This window comes from Coturnix japonica, chromosome 3 (assembly GCF_001577835.2).
Source record: "Coturnix japonica isolate 7356 chromosome 3, Coturnix japonica 2.1, whole genome shotgun sequence".
In the NCBI taxonomy this organism is placed as follows: domain Eukaryota; kingdom Metazoa; phylum Chordata; class Aves; order Galliformes; family Phasianidae; genus Coturnix; species Coturnix japonica.
The window spans coordinates 49,106,657-49,128,619 of NC_029518.1; the positions used below are offsets into that span (position 1 = coordinate 49,106,657).

General features: G+C 43.4%; 1 protein-coding gene across 11 annotated transcripts in view; it reads left to right on the forward strand.

Moving 5' to 3' along the window:
* The window catches only part of NHSL1 (NHS like 1), a 152,193-nt gene that overhangs the window by 83,442 nt on the left and 46,788 nt on the right, over nucleotides 1-21,963 (forward strand). The window contains exon 1 of one of the 11 annotated variants that reach the window (XM_032443271.1): nucleotides 10,217-10,433. The exons of the other annotated variants lie outside the window; for them this stretch is intronic. Coding sequence (XP_032299162.1) covers nucleotides 10,232-10,433 — 202 coding nt within the window. The 5' untranslated portion in view covers nucleotides 10,217-10,231. Of the gene's footprint in view, nucleotides 1-10,216; nucleotides 10,434-21,963 lie in introns of those variants that run through there. 11 annotated transcript variants of the gene reach the window in all.

Here is a 21,963-nt window from a genome sequence, read left to right on the forward strand (position 1 = left end):
AAGTTCAAGTACAGTATTGGCCTAAGATGAATGGTTTTGAGCAAGCTGTGAATTAATTGAAGTCTGACATTAAAAGATCCCGAACCATCTGAGGAGGGAAGTTGTGGAACAGGCTTCCAAACAGGATAATGTGGACAAAGAAGTGTTTTTAAGATGGTTCTTGATAAGTTTTGATAGTTTTGGTCACAATTTCTGTAGTTAGTAAGTAAGGTTTGTAGCAGTGGTCTTTTGAGCTAACTGGAGGTCTGGGTGCTGGTCTGCATTTGTACTGTATGAAGCAGGCATCACACGTTTAAGTGCTTCTGGTGGTCTGTCTGTGAGGACCAGGAAAAATTATCCCTTTACGTACTTATTTGCACCGTCTGATATTTGTCTGTTTCATTCTGCTGCAGGGAAAGACAGTGAGGAACAGGTGCCCTGCAGGTCCTCCTGGCACCACACAGCTTGCAAGTGTGCCCTGCTCTCTATCCTTCCTTTTAAACTGAGCAGCAGACACTGCTGACACACAAATCTTGCAGGCTTGGGCTGGTTGGGACTCCTGGGCTTTTCCTGTCCCCTTCTAGCATTGGGTGTGCTCCACTTGTAAGTTTCGTTTCATAAATTTCCTGCTCTCACAGGAACCTCAGACCTTGCTGACATCCTTCTGTGCTCTCTTGCTCTTTTTCCTGTGCTACCCTGTTGTTACATGTGGCAAGATATGGGAAGATACAGCGATATCTTTCTATAGGCTGCTTGAGAGCTTTCTTGACCTGGAAATCCTCCTAATCGAGAAATCTGTTGGGAATCTCTTCCCAGCTTGGCATCCTGGTTCCTTTCCTTTTCTAAGTTTTAATCCATGCTTACTCTAAACTCATCAGTAACTGCTAAAATAAAAAGATACAATGGCACACCTGAGAGTGAAGGCAGGGACTAATGCTTGTGATGCTGAAGCTTCAGCACATCCAGGAGCCCACTCTCCAGGAGGGGCACATGCTGTCTGCACCTCAGTTACAGAGGATTGGATTATTTAGTGCATTTTTTTAGTCTTAGGAGAATTGCTGCCTCTTTAGCACGCTTATGTGAGATAAAGAAGCATGAAGCCTAAGTAATGAGGAAAGCCCAGATTTTTCCTGCCTTCGTTATTGAGGTCAACCAGCTGGACACTCTTGCCTGAAGGATTAATTTGCAAAGGGGTTATATATCTTTTTTTTTTTTCAGTAAGTTGGGTAAAAACTTCCTGCTGTCCTGCTGGAAAACAGATCATGGCAACACCAATGTCTTCCTGAGGAAGAAGAGTACAAGATGGTTTTAAACTTCTGTCCTGGTGGGAAGTATTCTAGGAGGGGGTTTGAGGTGGGAACTGGGAAGATGTGTGAAGTGATGAGGGCTGTGGAAGTAGTAGTAGTACTACGTGCTTAGGACCTTAATTGGAATTTAGAAATGAAATATTTCCTTCTCTCTTTTTTTTTTTTTTTTTCTTTATTTTGGAAAGGGAAATTTGAAAGGGTGAATTGAAGTTGTCGTATTGGTTTCTTCATTGCTTTTTGAAGGCTTCAAAACATCACTTTTCTGTGCCGTGGAGTTTCACCCCTGAAACACCTTGTTTTTCCTGCGTGAACAGATTTAGATTTCTTCTCAAAGCCTTATCTTTCCTCAGCCCTTGGCATGTCCACTGGTACCATTGTGACTCTGGGCATGCTCTGCAGCAGCATGACTCCAAAGACAGTGCCACCGCCTCATGGCTGACATGGAATTGTTGCCATGAGGTGTACTCGACCCCATTGGGTTGAACAGCTTGGATCTGAGCTGGAGATCTAAGATATTCTTGTGTTGTTCTCCTGATCAGAGGTTGCTCTCATTTTCATATCATATATACGTACAAGCTCATGTGGATATGTGCGTAAATCATTTCATGCATGGAAAGGCCATGTGCTTTGGGAAATTTACAAATAGAAATTGAAGTATGAAAGCGTGCCATAGTTTCATTGTTTTGGAGTCTAGTCTTGAATTACCATCCTCATTTGTGTAAACTTACTGTCATTTATACATTCTGGACATGGTTTAGTGGGAGATATTAGTAATAGGTGAACGGTTGGACTGGATGATCTTTTAGGTCTTTTCCAACCTTGGTGATTCTATGATTCTATTTTTTTCCTTTCAAAAGAAATCTAAGGGGACAGATAAAATATGTGTAAAGTCTGAGTGACTTCAGAGTACAAAAAAAATCTATATTGATCTGTTCGGCCTCAAATTTAACACAATCTGTAGTCCCAAGAAGTTATATTCTGTCAAAATATGTAATTTCAAGATATGTAATTCTGAAATTACTGGAAGTATAGACTTGGAAAGTTACGTAGATTTTTCCATGTATTTATTTGTGTTTTTTATATGGCCTGTGATTAATTTTGCGTTGCTCTGTCAGAGCTGTCTAAGGGAAAATCTTTCCTTGGCACAAGCATGTCAGTATGGGAAGAGTAATCTAGAGGGGGATTTATTTTTGACAGCATTGCTTGAAATTGCAGATATTTGTTTTTCCATTTTATGTTCTTCTAGTGAACAGACTGATATTGAAACCTGTTGACAATGGGATATATTAATTGGTGTGTTTCCTTGTGGCAGGTGTTCAAATTGCTGCTCTAGCCAAGTGGCATTGTGAATCTCATCCATTCGATTTACTTTTTGGTAGTGTTTTTTTCTCAGCTGTAATTCCAGTTGCCAAGAAGGAAAAGTTACTGGTAGACTGGAACACTTCTACCACATGTGTTCAAATCATTTTGTAGCAAAATCCAATGCTGTAATTGTAAGAACAGTTCACTTCAACCATTAATTTGGTATTCTGCCTAAAGCAGCAAACCAGAAAGGTTTGTGTTAAAGATAGGAAAAGAAGAAATCAATGTTTTTTGTAAAAATTAAGGCTTATGTAATGGATACTAAAAGTTACACAGCATATGGATATATTATTGATCCCTGGAGTCACAAACGTTCTTAGAGTGTGATTTTTTGTCCTGGATTGCAATACTACAACTTTGTACTGCTCCTCGTTAGACTAATCTTTCCATGGTAGTGGCCACATATTTTTGTCATTACTCTTTCTACTGGAATTTGATGGCATATCTACAAATCCCAGAATTCACTTACTTTTTTTTTTTAAGGAAAGAAATATGTTTTGTGATCTGTTATAAATTATGCAGGATGTATCTAGCCATAACTCTTAAGAAATGGATTCTAAGCTGGCTTACCTTGCATAAATATGATTTTCATCAAACTGTGACACTTTAGGTTGAAAAGTTAGTATATTTGATATAAAATATTGTTTTACTTCTTTCAGTATACCTTGCTGAGAGATAAGCTTTCCTCAGTCTGCTGGCAGAAGTGTGTGACACACAGCAGTGATAAGGAAAATCTACATTAGTGAGTACTAGGGGAAATGGACTCATAGCTGGGAGTGGTGACTGTGAGGTCCCAGTGCCTGTGGCGTTGCCCAGAGATATAGGACAGGGAGGTGGCACAGAAGGGGAAGGGGGGGTGGGTGCAAGGGGGGGCTGAGCTGATGTTTGACCAAAACCTGTGTGTCAGCTTGGCAATAGCAGGCTGTGCAGTGAAAAACGTGATGATTGAATTGTTTGGGTTTTTTATACATTAGGTTCAGCATCCTCGCTCCTTCACCAGCATGTTAGTATTATTGCTTTCTTTTTTTTATGTAAAGATTAAGGGCAGTATTTTATGTAAACATAAGGAGACATTCTGAGGTACAAAATTGAAGCACTTCTAGAAATACATGGCAAAAAATGACCTCACTTGATATGAATTGGAATCCGTTAAGTCTTTTCCATTGTTTTACTCTTGAGGGCCCCCTTGATTCTCTGTGGTGTCAGTTCCAGTAGAGAAGCTGGGCAGAACTTCCTGCACAGAAGGACATGGGCTTGGGGTGGCAGCCTCTGGGTGGATGTTTTTGATAGCAGCATAGAGTAGAGTAGCACAAGTTGCTCTGTTTTTATATTGAAGCCCTCCCATGCATTGTGTCTCATGGTAAGCTTCTTGGGTTGAAGGGAGGTTGCTGCTGCTTGGAGTCAGAAGGATGCTTTCCTCTTCAGGCATCCAATGGGAGAAAGGAGGTGACTTCTTTCTTTTCTTGTTGCCATGGTAATGAGTTTAATAAGCAGACCCATCAACTTTCTATCATCATTTAATACGAGTTGTGAAATAAGCTGTTAGAGGTGTGACTCCTTCATTTTTGTGTTGTGTGTTTGTGCTCTAATAGCCTGCTTGGCTATCCATTGTGGCTATGGATGGGCAGCTGCCCTCTCACCCTGCTTCTGGTGAATCATCTTTTGCTTTGCATTTTCATAATCACAGAATATCCTGAGTTGGAAGGGACCCACAAGGATCATCAAGTCCACATCATGACTCCATGCAGGACCACCCATATTCAAGCCCTATGTGTGAAAGAGGTGTCCTGGGTAGCCAGTTCCATGCCTGCTGCCCTCTGGTGAGGAACAGAGTTCCTCAATCAAGGCTGCAAGGGTGGCTGCTGTGATACTGCCGCTAGTAACAGATTCTCCTCAGAAGTGCCTCTCTGTGTCCCTCAGAAGTGTCATATCTCTTGATTATTCTGTCATCTCTCCCAAATACGCATCACCCCCTTCACAAAGGCAGTCTGATTCGTAAAAAGCACCAACCAAACTCTTCATCTTAACAAGTCTTATTTCTGATCTATCTGCTGCTTATAATGCTGGCTTTACTTTGTCATTTGAATACTCCAAAGCAACAATCAAGATTTGATATTGAGCTTCTGGCACTGTTTGTTGCTCCTAAGAAGATCCTCAAATTGAAAGTAAAGATTAATAATAGCAACACACAAGTGTATTTTTAATTTCCTGGGGACAGTTAATAATGTAATGCCAAGTGAGTCCAGTATCTTACTTACACGGTGTCTCTCAAAACACTTATAATTACAGAAGGCTATTACATAACAGCAAAGGAAAAAAATGAAATTAAGATATGGAAGAAAAAGTAATGGGTTTTCTTAGAGTCGATGAGGCGGGGAGATATGGGAGGATAGTTCCAGATCATAATGCAAGAGATATGTGTCTGAAGAGGCAGAAGAAAGCAGTTGGTGGAAGCAAAGATTTGGAGCAATCTCTGCATGGGTTTATTGGGAAGAGTGTTTGTACTGAGCTCACAGTAAATATGAGACTGGAGAAGATGTTTTGTAAATAGGGACAGAGTTGATGGAAAATGCAGAAAGGAAGAAACTTAGGAAAGTTTGCAAAGGTGTTTTAGCTTTCCAGTGAGATGTTGATTATTCATTATGTATATCCTACAGGCTTTTAAAACTCTTGGTTTATTTTCTCTTCTTTTTTTTCTATCTATCTGTTGTGTCCAGGTGATATGTGTGCCTGCTGTGTTGGCAGGTCTGCAGGTTCCATGTGGTGTAGGGTTGCCCAGGAGCAGCAGCCCTTGCTCCAGGAGCCACAGTGGCAAAACACCATTACCTTCAGGGTGTTGCATCTAGCTTCTTACGCACACAGTTGCCGGTAATGCTTGCTGTAGCTTTTTCACAGTGTATTATGTTGATTTTAGTTACTTAAGTCCTTGAAAAAGAAAAAAGGGGAAAAAAAAAAAAAGAAAGGAAGATAGAAGCTAGATACATGTTGTATGGTCACAAGCAGCCAATGAAAACAATTGCATGAGAGTTCTTAGGGGTAACAGCATGGAGCTCCAAGTGCACCCGGCTGTGGGGCAGCCACCCTGCCTCAGCCCTTTCATCACCGGTGCTCATTGATGTCTCTCGGTATTGTAAGAGCTCTTCCAATGTTTGATTTGCTTCAGAAACGGCAAAGCTGGTACATCCTGCTCCCTTCCTGTTTGAGTTACTGATTAGCAGTTAAAAAAGGAATTACAATACCTCGAGGTTGTTGGTTTTTTTCTCTTGCTTTTTGAAATTCCTTTGTTTGCTGCTTGTATGTTTGATGAACGTAGGCAGGACTTGAGATGCACCAAATGTTTAATGCACAAAAAAGAGGAAGAAGTTGGGAGAACAGCATGTCCCAGCTCCCCCCAGGAGCTGGCAACAGCCAGAATGGAGACGCTGGGGCACTGCAGTCAGGCACAGCTGTGGTCCTGCTGTGTTACCTGTTGTCCTTCTGCAGTCTGGGGATCGTTGCCCTCTGGGAGAATTGTTTTGAGGTTTACTATGTGTTAGGTGGCTCCAGTGAAATACATTGGAACTAGATAATCTTAAAGGTCCCTTTCCAACCCAAACCATTCTGTGATAATACGTTTAAGGTATAAATCATATATTTTTTACTTGTTTGTTTTACATAGAACTGTAATTATTTGTAATAACCTACAATTTGAACCTTCAGCTGATCAGCCAAAAAGCCCAGGGCACATCAGCCCTTTACTGCTAAAAATAGAATCACCGTCTAATGAGGGCAAAGTTTATCCCTGTGGATTTCTACCAGCTCCCTTTAATTTCTAATGTGACTCTTGGGCTCGCATTGGAAATTACTTCATTTCATGTTTTTGTTATGCATTGTTGTGTATGTTTTTGTGGCATTATTTTATTACATTGTATATGTTACCTTTTATTTCTAGGCAGAAGATCTACAAATTGTGCATAAAGATGCGTGATAGAATTTCTTATGTGTATTTTTGAAGCTTATGTTGATAACAGAGTAGGACAGACACACCCATACTTTGTGATTCCTAATCCCCTGTTTCCATTATGTATATCCTACAGGCTTTTAAAACTCCTACATGTAGTAAGTTATCAGTACCACTGCTGTTTTTTGAGGTCAGGAGCACGTAGGCATGTCTGATAAAAGTACTGATGTTTTCCTTGGCTGTATTTTTATTTTGTTTCTTGTAATCATGGAGTTAGTCACAATTGGAGGCATCCATCAAACTCTTAACAACATTCTTTCTTTAGACCAAGTGTTGTTTCCAGTATAATGTAATCATTTTCTTCCCCAATTATTCAAGCTCTCCCTAATAAGCCTGTAAAGAGATGGCTTAGCAAAAATGAAATACGCTGATAAAAGGATAAATATGCATGTCTAACAAGCTGCTCAGAGCATTCAGACTTGGATTACTAATAGTTCAATTTTTAAATGGTGTGAAAAAGGGTAATAAAGGAAATGCTATTTAGGAAAGTCTCTTCATTAACAATAGCTCAAGGCTGGGAAAAAATGAACAGCTTCACTTCTGTCTGTTTAAAAAGATAAAACAGCACTTTAGCTGAAGTAGAATTGTGTAGTCTATTCAGTAGTGTTATGGTAAGATTTCAGGTGAAAATTGCAATCAGATTATTGTTCCATATATGCATAGCATAAAGTAATTGTTTATATAGCATTTTTGGAGGAGAGGGCAAAGGGTAAAGTTGGTAAGATAGACAGTGTCTTTCTCACATGTCCAACAGGGAATCCTCTTCCCAACTATTTATGATTTTCTATTCTATTTTCTAATAGCTGAGATAACCGTCATCGGGTCATGTATCATATGTGTTACCTATTGTACGTGTTGCCAAGGTCTTCCTGCTGTCAGAGGACAGATTTATTCTTTAAGTGAAAAATTTGTGTGGACATTAGTGCCTGCCGTATGGTAAATATACTTGTTAAACTGGATTTCAGCCCTGATCCCATTATCGTACATCAGCCTTACTACGTGAGCACGCATTGAGAACGTGGTTAATGGGGTTTATCTGTAGTCTAGAGAAGTGCATGTTAAATGTTATTGGGTCTTCAGGCCAATATGTTATCCTGTGTCATCTTGTTAAGTGCTTGGGAACATCTCAGTCTGCTGAACACTGAGTTCTGCCTTTTTCCTCTATCTTATTGCATCCTTGTTTTCGCTGCATGCTCCATAATAACACCGATTTCAGAAATATTGTTCATTTCTAATAGCCAGACTCTTCCTTGGACCCTCCTAGTATCGGTTGAAGAGGTGAGGCAGTAAGCACTGTGCCAGCTCAGTGGTTTACAGAGATATTACTCCATTCAGGAGCTTTTGTGTATGTGAGCTGGGTTGCTAGCAGCACCTGTGGAGATTTGCCCCCTTAGGAAGGCTGTCTAGACACCCATTTATTCCAGTGGACGTAAGGATATGTGTGGTTTATGAGAGCGCTGAACTCAGACAGTATTCATCACCATTTCTTTCTCATAGTCTGATGAGTAAATTTACTTGGCTTTGTGTATTTGTCTTTGCCTCAGTGCCCCATGACCAGCATTTAGCTGGTGCCCCTGGGTTCCCTTTGTGCATGTGGAAGAGCCACTGTGCTGGCAGTTCTTGCCTGTCCTGTTGGTCCGTTCTCTCCTGTCCACCCCTATTGGTGCCAACACTTGAAATGCCTGCCAAAAAGTATTAGGTTGTAGACAAGGCTTGTTTCATCCCTATTCATTAAAGTTTTCTGGCACTTTTCTTTCAAAGACCCGTCTTCACTTTGCAAGTTTGCCGAGATTCAACCACATAAGGTATCTGTAAACCATTATACATAGACAGTTTCTTCTTCAGATCATTCTGCAAAGTAGCAGAACATTAAAAAAAATAAAAAACAACAACAAAAAAGCAACAAACAGTTACCAAACAAGGCGGCTTCTTACTCACTTCTCCATTGCCAGCACTGCTGGCTCAGTTCTGCAGACGCCTTCTGCTGGGTGGTGCATTTTGTATGGTGCTGTGCCGCAGGCAACCCATGAGCACACAGTGTTCCCAGGCTGGGCCAGAGCTGCAGGCGGCAGCAGGCGACGTGCGAGGTGTCAGGGAGGCACGGGAGCTGTGTCTCACCTGACATGCTGTTGCTTTTTCCTTAAGCAGTGATATTTCTGCCCTAGCTATCAGCTAGAAAGCAAAAAAAAAAAATCTTTTAAAAAGGATGTAACTAATTTTCTTGACATTTCATTGTGCCTCTTTGCAGAGCCGTGGCCTCTCACAAATGGTATAGGTTGTGACTATAGCGTTTGTGAAGGGTTAAGGAGGCAGACCCAGAACTGGGCTCAGCTGTACTTTATGTAGACTTCTAGTGTTGTCCTCTTTATAAAACACATATCCTCTCGTGTTGCCTCACAAACAATCAGACTTTAAAACCAAACTATGGAAAGCTGCTGAGGACAAAAGGTTCTATGGGGCTTGTGTGAGTCCTTCTGTGTTGTTTTTCTTGCAGTCCCGATCCAAGAGTGCTGTGGGCTGACTGCAAAGCCCAGGAAAGGCATGCTTCCTGAGCCCTGAAGGAAGATAGTATGTAGGATGCGAGATTAGGGTTGGTGTGGAAACCAGCTTGGAAACTTCCTTAGCAGTGCAGACTCTGGGTGAGGCCCCGGAGCCTGTTGGCTTGTGGATGAGGGAACCGAGGGGACCTCAATTGTAATCCTGGCTTTTCCTCTCTGTAGGCAGGTTCCTAAATCCCACTGAGGCTGTCTTTGTCTTTAAATAGGAATAATGCCTCTCCTCTAGAGATGTTGTGGGATTTATTTATTTAGGTAGTACTAACTGAGTACAAAGTGAGAACTGCTTGTATTTTGTGCTTGCTACTGTGGCCTACCATGAAAAATAGCTGCTGCTCAATGATTACAAGGACTCTGACTCTGAAAAGGAGTGTTCTTCCTAAAATCCAAGTACAGAAATTGCAGTACTTCGTTTATTCTATCTGACATGTCTTTTCTGCTCTCACATCCAAGACAAATGCAAACACTCCTGCTCTTGGCAGATCCCTGCCCCAGTAGTGGTGGTTCTCTGGCTGTCAGTGTCCTAGCGATTACAGCCCGTTAGCTTTAAATAAGCTTCTTGGTTGTGGCCATCTGTGTATGGCCCCAGTACCTGCTGGTCAGAGGGCGGTGAATAATCGGGGATAAGGCTTAAGAGGAGCAGCAGGCTCGGGTGGGAGCAGGAAGGGAGAAACCTGGAGAGACAACTCAGTGTCACAGCTCTGTGCAGCTGATAATTTCCGGCTCTGTGCTGTGAGACAGGGGCAGCAGCTGGGAACCCAGCAACCAGAGCAAGCTGTTCATTAGACGATTGATTTTTATTGTTTTTTCTTTTTCTTTCTTTCTTTTTTTTTAACGGATAGCCAAACCTTGCTCAAAACGGTTTGGATGCAACCGAATAGTCTATCTTCTCTTAAGCAGAGGAGGAGAAAAATCTCCTTCATAATGCTTTGAATGTGTCTGCTCACGGGTTCTGAGCTGGCCACTCCCTGTTGCACTGAACTAGCCACTGGGGACAGCAGGGCCATCCTCGAGAGCAGCACAGCACAATGATCGCCTATGTGCGCTGCCTGCCTGCAGAGCCCATGGTTGGGTGCCTCAGCAGCGGCAAGTGGCAGCTGGGCTGCAAGGATGAGGATGAGGAGGAACTCATCCCACTGCATGCTGGAAAGATGGGCAATGCGTACCCCAAGTTGCCTGGGCGCCTCAAGAGGAAACTGCTGAGAAAGGAGGATGACAGCTTCTGGCCGAGTAAGGAAGTTTGCGTGCTTTTTGTTGGGTGTTGTGGTTACTATTAAAGGACTAAATAGGTAAAGTGTATTTGTAAGTGGAGAAGACATCCATGTTTTTCTTACTCTATTAGAGAATGAGGAAATTGGGAAGAATCTTGTTCTGAAGAGAACATATTTTGACTTCAGAAAATGTGTGTAAATACACAGGTGTGCCAGCAAAGCTAGATCTGCATGGCACTGCCCTCATGCGTGTGTTCTGCTTGTGCCTGAGAGGTGTTGAACACTTGCTTTCAGCTCAGTAGTGCTCCCCCTTAGCAAAATTACTGGTTTAGTTGAGTGGAGCTGTTGATGTGGTGCTCTAATTGAAAGCTGTAGAAATAATCAGTGGATGAAAGGTCCAGGAGAAATAAGAAAAAGGTCTGAAATTCAAAGATCTTTTAACATAGTCGATGAGTAAAGAAACCTACTTTTGAATAACCTTGGGTCTTAAAGGTTATTTTCCCCCTGAATGTGAGAAGAAAGAATTTCTGAATTGTGATGATTCACTCTTTTTCAAATCTCTATAGTTTCATGTTTCATTAGCAAATACAGATGGGGAAAAGGAGAGCGAGCTGAGGATAGACAATGGTAATGCTCAGCTGTTTCACTTTTAGCCTTATTGCTTGCCTTCATTTTTTTTCTGGCCATCTAAGCAAAGGCACCCAGCTGTTCATGGAATGGTTGCTCTAAAAAGTGTGTTTTATCATGATGGGGCAAAATTTCACAAGACAAAGGAACTTTCTACTGCAAAAACAACCCAGCTGGTTGGCTTTCTCACACTAGGCCTCTTTTTTTTCTTTCCTATTTTTAATATGTTCACAACTGTGTTGATTTTTCTTTTCCTCATTAGTGTTGCGCTGGTCATCTGACAACATCTAATTACTACCAGATCGATAGATGTAGCCACACATGTCTGCATTCTGTTATGCTGCACATACCATTCCATGGCCTCTGTATTCTAGGGGAGCTATCAGAAAGGCACCCACACAGAGGTGTTGGGAAGCCAACCCAGTGATGCTGCAGAGCAGGACTGAAGAAGTTTGGGGACTGAAATAATTGGTTTTGCATGTAAACAGTTGAGTCTCTTCAAGGCACCTTTCAGCTTCTTGGGTGAGAACTTGATGGCCTCAGAGTTGAAATAATACAAATAACTGTGTGAAGTGCCCAAGAAATTTTCTTGCGTCTAAATAGTGGGATTGAGATCCCAGGTATGCGGTGGGAGTGTCTGCTCTCCCTGTCCAGGTGTATTCATTCTGTTGTTATTTCTAAAGTGTTTTCCTAGCAAAGAGAGAATTCCTTTATGTTCTATTGACTATTTTAAAAACTATGCACACTTGTGTAGTGTAGATGGTTTGTAATATAGCACATATATAGGCAGTTCTGTGGTTTAGTGTTGACTTACCAAAGCTTTTAAAAGTAATTTCTATGCCCCAGCGATAAACTCTTACGTATGTAAAAGTTTATAGTTAGTTTCCATGGGCTGATTTTCACCAGTGTCTGGTACAATCCTGGGCAGCCTGATCTAATGACTGACAACCCTTCCCACAGTGTGGGAGTTGGAGATCAATGATCTTTGGAGGTCCCTTCCAACTTAAACCATTCTTATGATTCTGCTGGCATTATGAACCATTGAAGCTTCTGTATGCAATGCTGAATCCTTTAAACTGTGCACTGAAAGATCAGCTGAGTGCTTCCTGCCTTGGCCATGCCAGTACCAGTGCTCACACTTATGCAGGGGTGCCAGCCCTGCCCTCTGGCTGCCTTCCTTTGTGTTCCTCCTCAGCCCTCAGAGGCAAAAGAATGAAAATGCAGTTAAGCCATCAGTTAAGTGTTATTGGCTGGACAGGTCCTATTTCTCTTTGAGATAGGGAGACCGGTGCTGCTTTTAACCTCCGTTAATGTTTATTTTAAGGAACAAAAGTGTTTCAGAGTGGAAGTGCTTTCTGGGAATGGGTCAAGCGATAGCTGCTGAGCACAGCAGGTGCTCATTGGCCAGCATTATCTCTGGTGATAACGACCTCCATGGGAACCCCATCGTAGAGGTTTCACAGGCAGAAAATGCCCTGGGCAGCATTGGGGTCGTTTGCAAACACAAAGGCAGCCCAAGTATTGAGCTCTGTGCCTGGGGGCAGTTTCCTCATCAAGGAGCATTTAGCCTCCAGTGCTCCTTCTCACCACAGTGCTGCTGTTGGACAGTGTTCACATGTGTGTTCTGGTTGGGGTGCTGCAGCCACAACCACCACAGGACCAGGTTAGGGTTTGGTGGCTTCGTTCACCTGTTAGCAGTTGGTCCACTGAAAACATCAAATAAGGGAGGCATGAAGTGGAGACTGAGCATTAGCAACTCAGTGTTGTTTTGATTGAAACAAGCCAGATTTTAGGAATACAGCTTCTCAGAGCCTTCCTGCAGAGAGGAAGAACAGCATTACAGTAGTGGAGGGACTGTCAGCATCTCATGCATATCCATGACTGTGGAACTACTTCAGCACTGTTGTGTGGCTATGGCTGGTTTTCCTGCAGCAAAGCAAAGCTGAAGCTTTGGGCTGACCAGGCCTGGCAGAGCTGTTTGCAGTGTGAGCTGGACTGGTGAGAGCCTGCTGGCAGTGCCTGCTGCCTCCAAATGCTGCCACCTCCTGCTCAGAGCATTGCCTGCCTCTTGTGCTCAGCATCTCTGCTCTGTGTTTTATCCAGCTTCCTATGTTTAAAGGCATTTTAATGCTAACATAGCTAAATTGTTGCATCAGTCTGGTTTTCTTTGTTTTTTAATGATGTTTTGGTAAGAGTTGTGGAGGTTTTTTTTCTTCTTCCGCAAACGTGAGAGGGAGCAACTGCAGTGTTGGATTACTTTTAATGTTTGTTGAACAGTAGCTTCAGTTACTGGAAGTTTTTCTTCATGTTTTGTTGCCCAGTAGCTCATGAAAGAATGCTCTATTCTTCTTCATTCATTACCCTTTTGAGGGACAACAGCTCTGTCTTAGCTGCGAATCCGAGACCTTTCTACATGTTGTGTATTGTGTGGAAAAGCAGGCAGAATTTGAAAGGATAATGACTGAATCTATTTATAAATTAATAGGGTGTTCTGAACCAAAGCAGGTATTTTATTTTTCACTATTTGTTATGTTTTGGTTTTTTTCCCCCCCCCAGGTTTTTTTTCCCACAGCCATGAGATTTAAATTTTCCAATTAAATGATGTTATATTAATGAAAATGCCAAAATCCTTGTGGCTTGGGAGGCTTCATTCTTTGCCCTCTCATTTAGTGCTGTGAAACAAAGACCACATCGCTCTGCGTCTCTCCCAAGCCTGGCCTTGTGGAGCACTGAGCACGTCTTTGTGGCCTCCCATGTTGTAAGTAACAGCGGGGCTCAGTCTCTGCTAGTGGTGAGCTGCTCACAAAACACGATGCAAGTGACTGGCCAGCCCAGCACCCAGCTTCAGCTGGTGCTCCAGGCCTGTGCCCTGCAGCTGGCACACACAGCACACACAAGGATGGTTTGTTTCTAAGAGAAGGAGGAACTTGAATATAATCCTTATTGCTTGTCTTAAAGAAGGGTTGTCCCCAACTTTTCTCTTGGTGTTCTTTGGGTTTTCTTGGAAATTTTGTTCATTTGGCTAGAAAAAGCCACCAGTACCTTGCAAAGCAAAGGAACCTGTTAATTTCTAGAAAGTTATTTCTGAACTTGGTTAAATAACAGCCTTTCTGCTGGGTGACACAGGGTCCCATGTGAAGCTGGTGTGTCTTGAAGATTGTGGCTGAGGATGGTAGCTAATGTGGACTCAAACGGCTCCATAGTGCTTCATTTTATTTAAATCATAGAATGGCTTGGGTCAAAGATCATGTAGTTTCAACCCGCTTGCCACAGGCAGGGTTGCCAACCACTTGATCAGGCTGCCTAGAGCCACATCCAACCTGGCCTTGAATGCCTCCAGGGACAGGGGCATCCTCAACCTCTTTGGAACGGGCAAAACCTGTTCCAGTGCATCACCACGCTCTGAGTGAGAACCTTTTGGGAGTAGTGTGTTTGTAGATCTCACTGGGAGTTGCTTGTTGTGGTGTGCACTGTAGGCTCAGATCTCTGCAGGTCACTTACTTCCCCTGCTCCTCATTCCAGAGCAGCTGTGTGCCTGCACTGTGCTGGTCAGGGCTCCTGCACTTCCAGGCTCATCTGTAGTGCTCCTGCAGCAGAAATCTTCTTTGCTGCTCCCTTATTTCTCCATGCCATCCCCTCTTTGTAGAGTGTCCCTTCCCTTGTCGTCATTGTCCCACGCTATTGGGAAGCCAAAAGCTTCAATAACAACCCTTTGGAGTAGTACCATGGTGTGCTGCCTCTCCCTTATTCTCTGGAAGAGCCCCATTCTGCCCTTAACCCTTGAGTTGCTTGTGCAAACATTTTGGAGGTGAAGCAGACTTGCACTTGACTGTCCCCTACAGCTGGCAGCTTATAAATCTGCCTCTGTGATAAATTTTAGTGTTAATAAAACAAGATGTGTTTAAAATAATCCCAAATGCCAATAGGCTTAGTGACATTTAAGCGTGAGTGATGCTGCAGACAAAAGCGGTACATCTTAATTTGTCTAATTATGTCGTAACATGCAGAGCAGCTGCTTCTGTGAACAAAAGCAGTTGATCGCACCATTTTATTAATTGCATATTAATTGCTGCATTCATGTAACCATATGGGAAACAGCAGAAAGGAGGGAAGGCTACTTAGTCGTGGAAAGGAGAAAAGGAACTAGCGGAGGAGTGTCATCAGGAGGTGAATCTCAGAGTGGTTGGATCTGTTTGCAACTGGGATCTGATTTATAGAATAAACTTGTGGGATTTTTAGTTATGTTTAAAAGAGGTTTGAGTAGTAAGGATTGTACCTGGAATGGCAGCTGTGTACTCACAGAAGCTCTCTGCTGGTTGGATTTGGATTCATGGGGTACTCTGCGGCCATCTGTGTCTGTCCCAGTGGGGATACCCACTCTGTTGAGGACAGTCTGCCACATGAGCAGAGCTGAAATAGTTAAACAAGGCACAGAAACTTGTACTTCTTGTGATTTTATTGTGAACCCATAGTCTTTTTGTCTAGCAGTGCTAAGCTTCAAGCTGAGCTGGGCTTCCTAGAGCAATGTTTTCCATCTTGATAAGATGGAGTAAAAGATAAAAACCTTGAAGCTGTGGGGTTTGTTGTGCACAGTGCCTACAGCAGTGCGCTGGCTACTGCTGGTATCTGACTTTGCCTTGTCTTGCATGGTGTTGAATGATGTAGTTCCTGAAAGTGAGACTTCAGAAGCTGCTCTATGCTTTCTTGCAGTGCTGGGAGGCTCCAGGATGTGTGGTGGTTCTGCCAGGCAGAAAATTTAGGTTATGAGTGCCCAAGTGGTGACTCCTCTCCTCTTCCACCCCCAGACTGTATTAGCATGGTCTGGTGGGTCCTGGTGTGCTGAGAGAGCAGGGTCAGTGCTACAGATGGCAGCCTCTGTGTGCACTGGTGGGCTGCTTTCTTCTCCCTTGCACCACGGCAACTATCTTTACTTCTTAGGGAGCTTAAACGGTGCGCTGCAGGAAAGAACCAATATACAGCTCTTGTTATTTGAGTATTAGCTCGTTTTAGACTGACATCTAAGCAGTGTATAGTGAGAAATGGAAAACGGTCAACTTCACCTGTTGTAGAAGATACTTTTCTATTTTATTTATTTATTTATTTATTTTCACTAACACTACAGATCTCCTTTGCAGGTTACATGCATTTTGTGTTCTGTGATGCGCTGATTTAGGGACTCAGGATCACTTGTTGCTTAAATGAATCTGCTTGAGTAATGTAAATCGAGTATTTCTACAGGAAGGGCTTAGTCTCACCTCTTTGCCAACAGATGGCATTTTCCTTGTGTTCCTAAGTCTCTCTGAAAAGTTACAATGGGGAGAGATTGATTATTTAAGAAGAAAATGGAGGAGGGGGACAATTTGTTGCTTTAATTTACGTCTTGTTCCAAAAAATACAGTATTCAAATTCTACTGGAAAGGCACAAAGGTTGCACATCTAGGAAATTAATGACAAGCAATTGATAAGTAGTCTGGATCCAATGTATTGTAAGAATATGTGGTGCTAAACAATAAAAACCATATTCTTATGCCTACCTTGAAATTGGGACACAGAGGACATGTTTTTCATCAGAAGAAAATGCTTTACGTGGCTCATCGCAGTTACATCTCAATTGATGCTGTAATACTCTGCAATGAGATCTGGATTGTGGGGATGATGCATGATTGGAAAGACACAGCTTGAATTTTGGATTGCCCGCAGTGCTTGCAGCTACAGCAGTTAGAAACACAGCATCTCACTTGTCGACTGACCTGGAGTCATTGGGAGAGAATAAATCTGAAACCCCATGATGCCGCTTCTGAAGCTGAACTGTACTTAATCAGCCTCCCCACATCTTCTGAGCGCATGCGGACATGCAGGGGGCTGAGTATCAGTAATTTAAAGGCAGAATTCCCCAGAGTATTGCTTGGAGCTGTTGGTTGGCAGGTCCTCTCCTCTGTTTGGAAACCTTTCTTGAAGATGCTGGTAGCCACCTCAGCTTGTAGCTATGTCTTGCCCTCGCTAGGGGAATGTCAACAGGCATTGCTGGCAACAGAACTTTGGGAGAAGGCAGAAAAATGTGTACGTACTGCAGTGGTCACTTACTGCTCATCCTGGGCATCTCAGCCCCCTCTTCTTTTGGTTTCTGATCTGAGCCAGTAATACTGTCTGCTCATACTCTGCTGTAGTGCTCTGGCTGGCCAGCTGTCTTTCAGGCATTTCAATAAGAAGTTTAGGAACAGGGAGGTTTGACACAAAAGGCTGCGGAGGCCTTCTGCTGCTTTTGAATGGGAAAGCATCACACTTCTCCCTGAGCATGTTTGTCACTGCCAGAATGTGTGAACAGTTACATAAATGTCTTTCTACACCTTTACGACCTGTCTGATTAACCTTGCAATTGAGCAGCATCTCCAAAGGAAGGTTGCCACTTCTGCCAGCTGAATGACCCCTCGTGGCTTTTCCAGCACCTGCCTTCAGTGGGCTGCTGTACTTTTGTTTGCGTCGCATGGTGGTGCGGTCATAGCAAGGGACAATGTGAGCAAGTCCCCAGGCAGATGGTGGGTGCCATCTTTAAGGTAAATAATTGATAACATCAGAGAAAAAGACACTGTTTTATGTCCAGTAGCTGAAGGTGAGTGCAAGTGTTTTCCCTTGTGTGATACTTCCTTTTATTGTCTGGGCTTAAGTAATCAGAAGAGGAGCAAGATGCTAATTGCCCTGACAGAAAAAGAACAACTTCTGGGGCTAATGTGAATACAGTGCTTTAATGTCTTCATTTTGAACCAGAGTTTGCTTACTGCTCTATTGCGGTGTCGATAAAAGATGTGAAAGGTTAGACCTACTTTTATCCATAAAGACAGAAGTAAGGAAGAGGGCCTTTATACATAATATGATTAGCAGAATATTTTAAAGATAGCTTTAGTATTATTGATTTGTTTTCCTGAGGTGTAAACTTTATTCACATCGACTGTTATTGAGCCTCACTTTCTCCTTTACATTCAAATCATCTCCCCTCCAGGGTGGGACCTGCTTTCCCTTTCTAGAAGGAAACGGAGGCAGAGATGGCCTAATTCGGGAGTAGGGAGAATTTCTGTTGTTGTTTGTTGGCTTTTTGTATATTATCTTTTGATGAAGTAGATGGTGAGGTCTCTGTTTGAATAATGCCTCCACATATTTATTTATTGTGATAGCTGGTGTTCCTGAAGGTGTTTGGTGTGGAGGCATTATTTTAGTTTTTTTTCATGTACACATTGTAAACTTCTTAAGAAGCTGAAGGACTTGCCAGCCTAATTTTATAAGTGTCTCAGAGCTTAAAAATACATGCATGTATATATATCTGCTATTTCCTTGTGTGAGGATAATCCATGCATAACTGCATGTGTCCCAAAGTGCAATGTTGGGAGGGGAGATTGAGGTATGCTGCAAGGATTCCTTCAGTGACTTTAAATAAGTGAAATGAGTGGGGAGTGTGTCCCATTTGGGACGCTCCTGAAGAGAATGCAGACTGAGATTAATTTAAGAAATCAGTTGGATATTAGCGTGGGTCCACAAGTGTGCAGCTGCTGAAGATGGAATTACAGACCCAACTGGGAGACAGCGCAGGGCAGAAGTTTGTGTGTTGGTTTTGTTTGTTTCATGTGGTTATAATGTTCTTTCCATCACTTACTCAGAGAATTATCTTTACTTATGGTGCATTTGTAGAGCAAATAAAAGTCGAGGTTTTGTAAAGAAGACCTTATTTGCTGCAGTCGCTTTTGCTCCGTTCTTAAGGTGGGTTTGGAATTTAAAGTCAGAATGTTTTTCGGTGGAATTAGAAGGGAGCGTTCCCATGGAGAGAGCAAAGTACTCCTCTGGGAGCTGATGTTGTCTTAGTTCAGGAATGGCCAAAGGAAAGAGGATTGTGCCCTGCAATACAAAACAAAGACGTTCAACAAAATCGCACATTCACTACTGTTATCTGTCCTCCTGTCTGCAGATACAGTGTCGGGAGATGCTCTAACCAAAAGAGGTTTCTCTTTTGTCTGTATGCAGCTCTGCCAGAATTCTCCCTTTTCACTCCGGTGATGTGTTTGCATGACAGAGGGTCTGTGGCAAGATGTTTTGAATTGTAAAAGGAATGAATTAGCTTTATTGTGCTGTGACCTAAATAGGATCATCAGATCAATCAGTCTGCTGCTTTTCTGTCCTCTCCGGCTTAGGCTATGCCGCTTTTCTGTCTCGCCGTCCCCGGGCAGCCCCCGTTGGATGAACAAATGGGGGGCTCTCTTCGGTGCAATACCTTCCTCGTTGTTGCCTTCATGGAGACACTCGTCGCTTCCCTGCGACTTCGATGGCTGCACCGGATGATCGTAGTGGTCTTTTCCGTCTTTAACGATTCTGTTATTCACTGGGCCACGAGTCCCTCTCGTCCTTTGAGGTTGCTTTGGGGTGAAATAATCCTCCTCCTTTATTCCCTGTCGCCTTGCATTCTCGTCCCCCTCTTCCTCCCGATGAGTAGCTGAATGGCGATTTCTTGCTGGCTGGGGAAGTATCATGCTTCACGAGGCCGAGGATGCCTTCAAAGAGGCCATTGTGAGTTGGGGAGAGGGGGGCGGCTGATGCCCCTGCCCGGGGTGGGATGGATGGCCTCTGGGGGAGAACACTATTGTTCTCCTGAAAAGTACAGGGAGATGGCCAGACATGATTGGTTCTGAAGGGAGGGGGAAAAGCCCTTATAATCATAAATTATTGATTCCTGTGGTCTGAAGGGGACTTTAAGCAGTAGCAAATGCTTGACAGCATGAGTGAAGGTGGCCAGAGCAGGAGTAAAGTTTGGGCAAAGCTACATTCAGCATTTCTTATCACAGGTGCTTCATGCTTCTTACTTCTGAGCACAGCGCTCTTAAGTAGAAGTCAAGGCACGGTTTTTAGGGTGACATGGTGTTGATCTGGAACCAGACAGAGCCTTGCAACCTGCAGGAAGTGCTTAATCTTGGCTCAGGCTCGCCCAGCGGGTGCATCCGCAGCCGGGGGGGCTGTTAAGGGCTGGCTCAGTCTGGCAGCCTCTTACCCTGCCACCTGTAGCTGTGTGGAGGGACAGGCAGGGTGTGATAGGGAACAATCCCGAGTGTCTGGGCCAGTCCTGCAGGAGCACAGTGACAATGCCAGCAGTCTTCTTCATTCACTGCCAGAGCAATATGATGGGAATGATGTGTTGGTCTCATCTCTTTAAAAATCGGTGGTATTTCTCAGCTTCCTCAGCACATCAGGTGCAGCTGTGCAAGGTGCAGAGTATTGAGTTACAAATGGGGAAGGGGCAGAGGTCCTCCCTCCCAGGCCCTGGTGGGTGGTGTGAAATATATTTCTGTGGAAGCTGCATATTGATAGACTGTTACTTGGTTGCTAATGTTTTGTGCTGCTGGGAACATCAAGGGATGGCAATCCCAGATGGCTGTCACAGAACAGGTCAGCTGGAAACCTCCATCCAAAGAGGGGAGAGGGGCAAAGGGCTGGGGGCTGTGATGTTTCAGGCAGTCCCTGCAGACGAAGACTCTCATGTGATTCATATGATGCAGACTGTTCTCGTATGTCTATCAAGGACATTGTTGGTCTTTACTTAAACTAAGGCTTAAAAGCAAAATCAAGAAAAATAATTTTGGTAGCAGAAAAAGAAGCACAGTTAAGCCAATCAGGGGTTAAAAGCTATTATATGTGAACCAAGAACAGTTTTGCCAATGACAGCCTGCTCATGATTTAAGGTGGCTCCTTTTTGCCTTTCCTTTTGCCTTGATCTCTGACTTGTAAGTTAGGATGGAGCTTCTTCTAGGACAAACTTCTAAATTAAATGATCCCTCCAGAATTGGCGTTTGCTTGAATCTTGCAGCATTTTTCTGTGTTGCTTGTGCTGTTATCCACACGAGATGGCAAATGATCGTCACCATTTTTCTAAGGAAGTGGGAAGGGAGGGGTGGTAAGTTAATATTAACTAGCCCAAGGTGAGCTAGCAGGTGTGCCAGCAGCCCTTGAGTCACTGCTTGTAAAGAACTGGTACTGAGCATGTGCACTCCTGCTGCTGGGACTGGCTTTGTCCCACCAGAATGAACTGCAACAGTCTTTCTGCCAAGGTGGTTTAATTGTTTTGCTTGTGTGTATCTGATTTCTACTGTTGGGTTGGCAATATACATTTTCTTGAACAGTCCCATAAGGAAGCCCACTTAGCGGGCTTTCTGCTCTAAGAGAACTACTGTCAGAGTGAACTGTCATGCCATGGGAAGTTACTTGAAAGGGTTTCACTGAGACAACGTGCTGAATTTCATGGAAGCCACTGGATTTGCCTCTGATGGAGAACAGTTTTTGATGGTTATTGACCCAGGGCAGGCTGAAAGATGTGTGTGCCAACACCGAGTGGCATTGCTCTTGAGGTATCAACTCCTGGTACTGATTTTTGATGGTTAGCCACCTGATCAGCATTGACCACAGGGAAGAAAGATGGAAGGAAGACAGAAGGCAGACATCATCTTATGGATTGTTTCTTACTGGTTTTGAATAACTTAATCTGGAGATCAGGGCTTAGTGACCACCATTAAGTGCTTATTTTCTGAGTGCTTCTGGCTAGGGGATGATCCACAGCAACCCTCAACTTGGACAAGTTGCAACCCATGGTGAAAAGGGAAAGTTTCCAGAACTGTCCAAAATAGCCTAGAACATGTTAGTACACAGGGACCTGAGCCTGAAATGGGGATGAAGCCCATCCATGGGACTTGGAAATGTTTGAGAAATGCATAAAGGCCTCAGGGACAACCTGTGTCACTTCCAGAAGCACAATCTCCAGCACTTGCCAGCTTGAATGTGGTTGCCTTTTCCAGTGCAAATGAGATGCAAATGGAGGCATTCTGGACTCACCTGCATGATGTGTCCAGTGAGAGTGCATCTCAGATGGGTTTAATGATGAATGGGTAATGGAA